A 2,119-nucleotide genomic window follows, 5' to 3' on the forward strand; every position below is an offset into this window, starting at 1 on the left:
TGGCCTGAGCCTGCAAAGCTCCCCTAGCCCCACCCACCACAGTCACAAACCTCCCAATTCAGCCAGTGGATGAGCACCCAGGCTCAGAGTCATAGAATCATTGGAAAAGACTTTGAAGATCATCCAGTCCAACCATTAACCCAGCCGTGCCAAGGGGACCCGTGACCCACCATTGACCCATGTCCCTCAGCACCACATCTACACGGCTTTGAAACCCCTCCAGGGATGGAGGAGACTCCCATCACCTCCCTGGGCAGCCTGACAACCCTTCTTGTGAAGGAATTCTGCTGCACTGCAATTCTTGATCCTGTAATTCTGTCTAACTTTTGACGACAAAGCTTCATACTTGAATTTGGCCTCACCCTGTTGTCTTTTTAGGGGTGAACTCACTAAAGTGGTAGTTCAGAGCACCCCCGAATTGTTTGATCCAGCAATAGGTTTTCTTCCAGTATTTAATATAATTGAAAAATGCAGATGTTTGTATAGAGCTGTTTTACTGAAGGCAGGAGTGCTTGGGATGGGTAGAAGGTGGGTAGGTGAAGCACCCAAGTAGCCAGCTGTTCTTCAGCTGTTTTCTCTGTCCACACAGTGCCCCAGCCACCTGGGCACCCCCTGGCTCACATCCTGCTGTCAACCAGCACCCCCAGGTCCTTTTCCCCTGGGCACTTCCCAGCCTCTCTGCCCCAAGCCTGGAGAGTTGCCTGGGGTTGGTGTGACCCACAGGCAGGACCCAGCACTTGGCCTGGTTGAACCTCATACAATTGGCCTTGGCCCAGTGATCCAGCCTAGCCAGGCCCCTCTGCAGACCCTCATGGATCCAGCCCTACCCTCAAGCAGATCAACAGTCCCACCCAACTTGATGTCACCTGCAAACTGACTGGAGCTGCACTCAATCCCTTCCTTCAGATCATTGGTAAAGACATTAAGGAGAGCTGATCCCAGCACTGGGCCATGGGGACACCCCTGGTCACACCCCTGGGGACCAGCCACTCACCACAACACTTTGGGTCTGGCCATTCCATCAGCTCTTCACCCAACTTAAGACACGTGGATGACCAAGCTGAGCTTGGAACGTGGGTGGTTGCACCCAAGCCTAGCTGGGGCATACCTGGTTTAGAAGCTTGTGGATGTAGGTGGAATAAGCCACCTTCTTCTTCTGCCTGCGGGGCCGGAGGCAGAGGAGGCTCTGCCAGGCTGCTGCCTTCCTCCTCGGGGGGACAGGGTCCATGGCTGCTGGTCCCACACACACTTGGCTGCAGCCCCTGCTGGAGGAGAACAGAGCAGGAGCCCCCAGGACAAGTTCCTGCCCTCACCTCCAGCACCTCCCCCTGCACTTCCCGGCACGTTTGTGGACGTTTAATGAGCACCACGCAAATTAAACACTTGAAATAACACACACACCAAAAAATCACCATCCAGTAGGTTGTGAAAACAAGATGAGAAAACAACCCCCCCCCCCCCAAGGAACCAAACACAACAGAGAAGCAAAACATTGGGGGTGTTTGAGGGTGTCCCACACCCCCCACTCACCTCCAAGAGGTCCCCAGTCCCGTCCTCTCCCAGAAGGCAAGATGGAGCCAGGAACTGCTGCCTATAACCAGGGGGGTTCATTGCTTGCAGCTGGGGCTGCAGCCCAGTGGGATCCACCAGGAATGGGGATGGAGACAGAGAAAGGGACAAGGAAAGGGACAAGGAAAGGGACAAGGAAAGGGACAGGAAAGGCCACACTGCCTCACAGCCGTACCCCCACAACTCCTGCACCCCAACCAGCAATTCGTGCCCCAAATCCTCTTTTGGGTGAGGATGTGCCTGCTCCCAGGTTCCCAAAAACCCGACATAATTAGTGTCATTAATCTAATTACGCCGATGTGCTTGGGTCTGGGGTGGTACCAAAAAACCTCGGGGCAGCTGGGTGGTCTGTGGGATGTTTTTGTGTGGTTTTATTCTGTGATTATTTGAGGGGTTCTGGGGTGTCTGTTGGTGCCAGGGTGAGCAGGGCCTGGGGGGGCACTCAGGGGTGCTGGGGGCAGGATTTGACCCGGAATGGCAGGTCCTGGGGTGCGGGTACCCCTGTGTGCAGGATCTGACCCTGAATGAGGTGGGGTGCATGAGGTGGGGG

At 55.1% G+C, this 2,119-nt stretch overlaps 1 protein-coding gene across 1 annotated transcript in view; it reads left to right on the forward strand.

Moving 5' to 3' along the window:
* The first annotated feature begins 2,043 nt into the window (after positions 1-2,043).
* The window catches only part of MYO1D (myosin ID), a 161,503-nt gene continuing 161,427 nt past the window's right edge, over positions 2,044-2,119 (forward strand). Inside the window, exon 1 of the mRNA XM_009995698.1 lies at positions 2,044-2,064. Coding sequence (XP_009994000.1) covers positions 2,044-2,064 — 21 coding nt within the window. The remainder of the gene's footprint in view (positions 2,065-2,119) is intronic.

The sequence above is a fragment of the Chaetura pelagica genome, unplaced genomic scaffold (assembly GCF_000747805.2).
Source record: "Chaetura pelagica isolate M959 unplaced genomic scaffold, ChaPel_1.0 scaffold604, whole genome shotgun sequence".
Taxonomy (NCBI): domain Eukaryota; kingdom Metazoa; phylum Chordata; class Aves; order Apodiformes; family Apodidae; genus Chaetura; species Chaetura pelagica.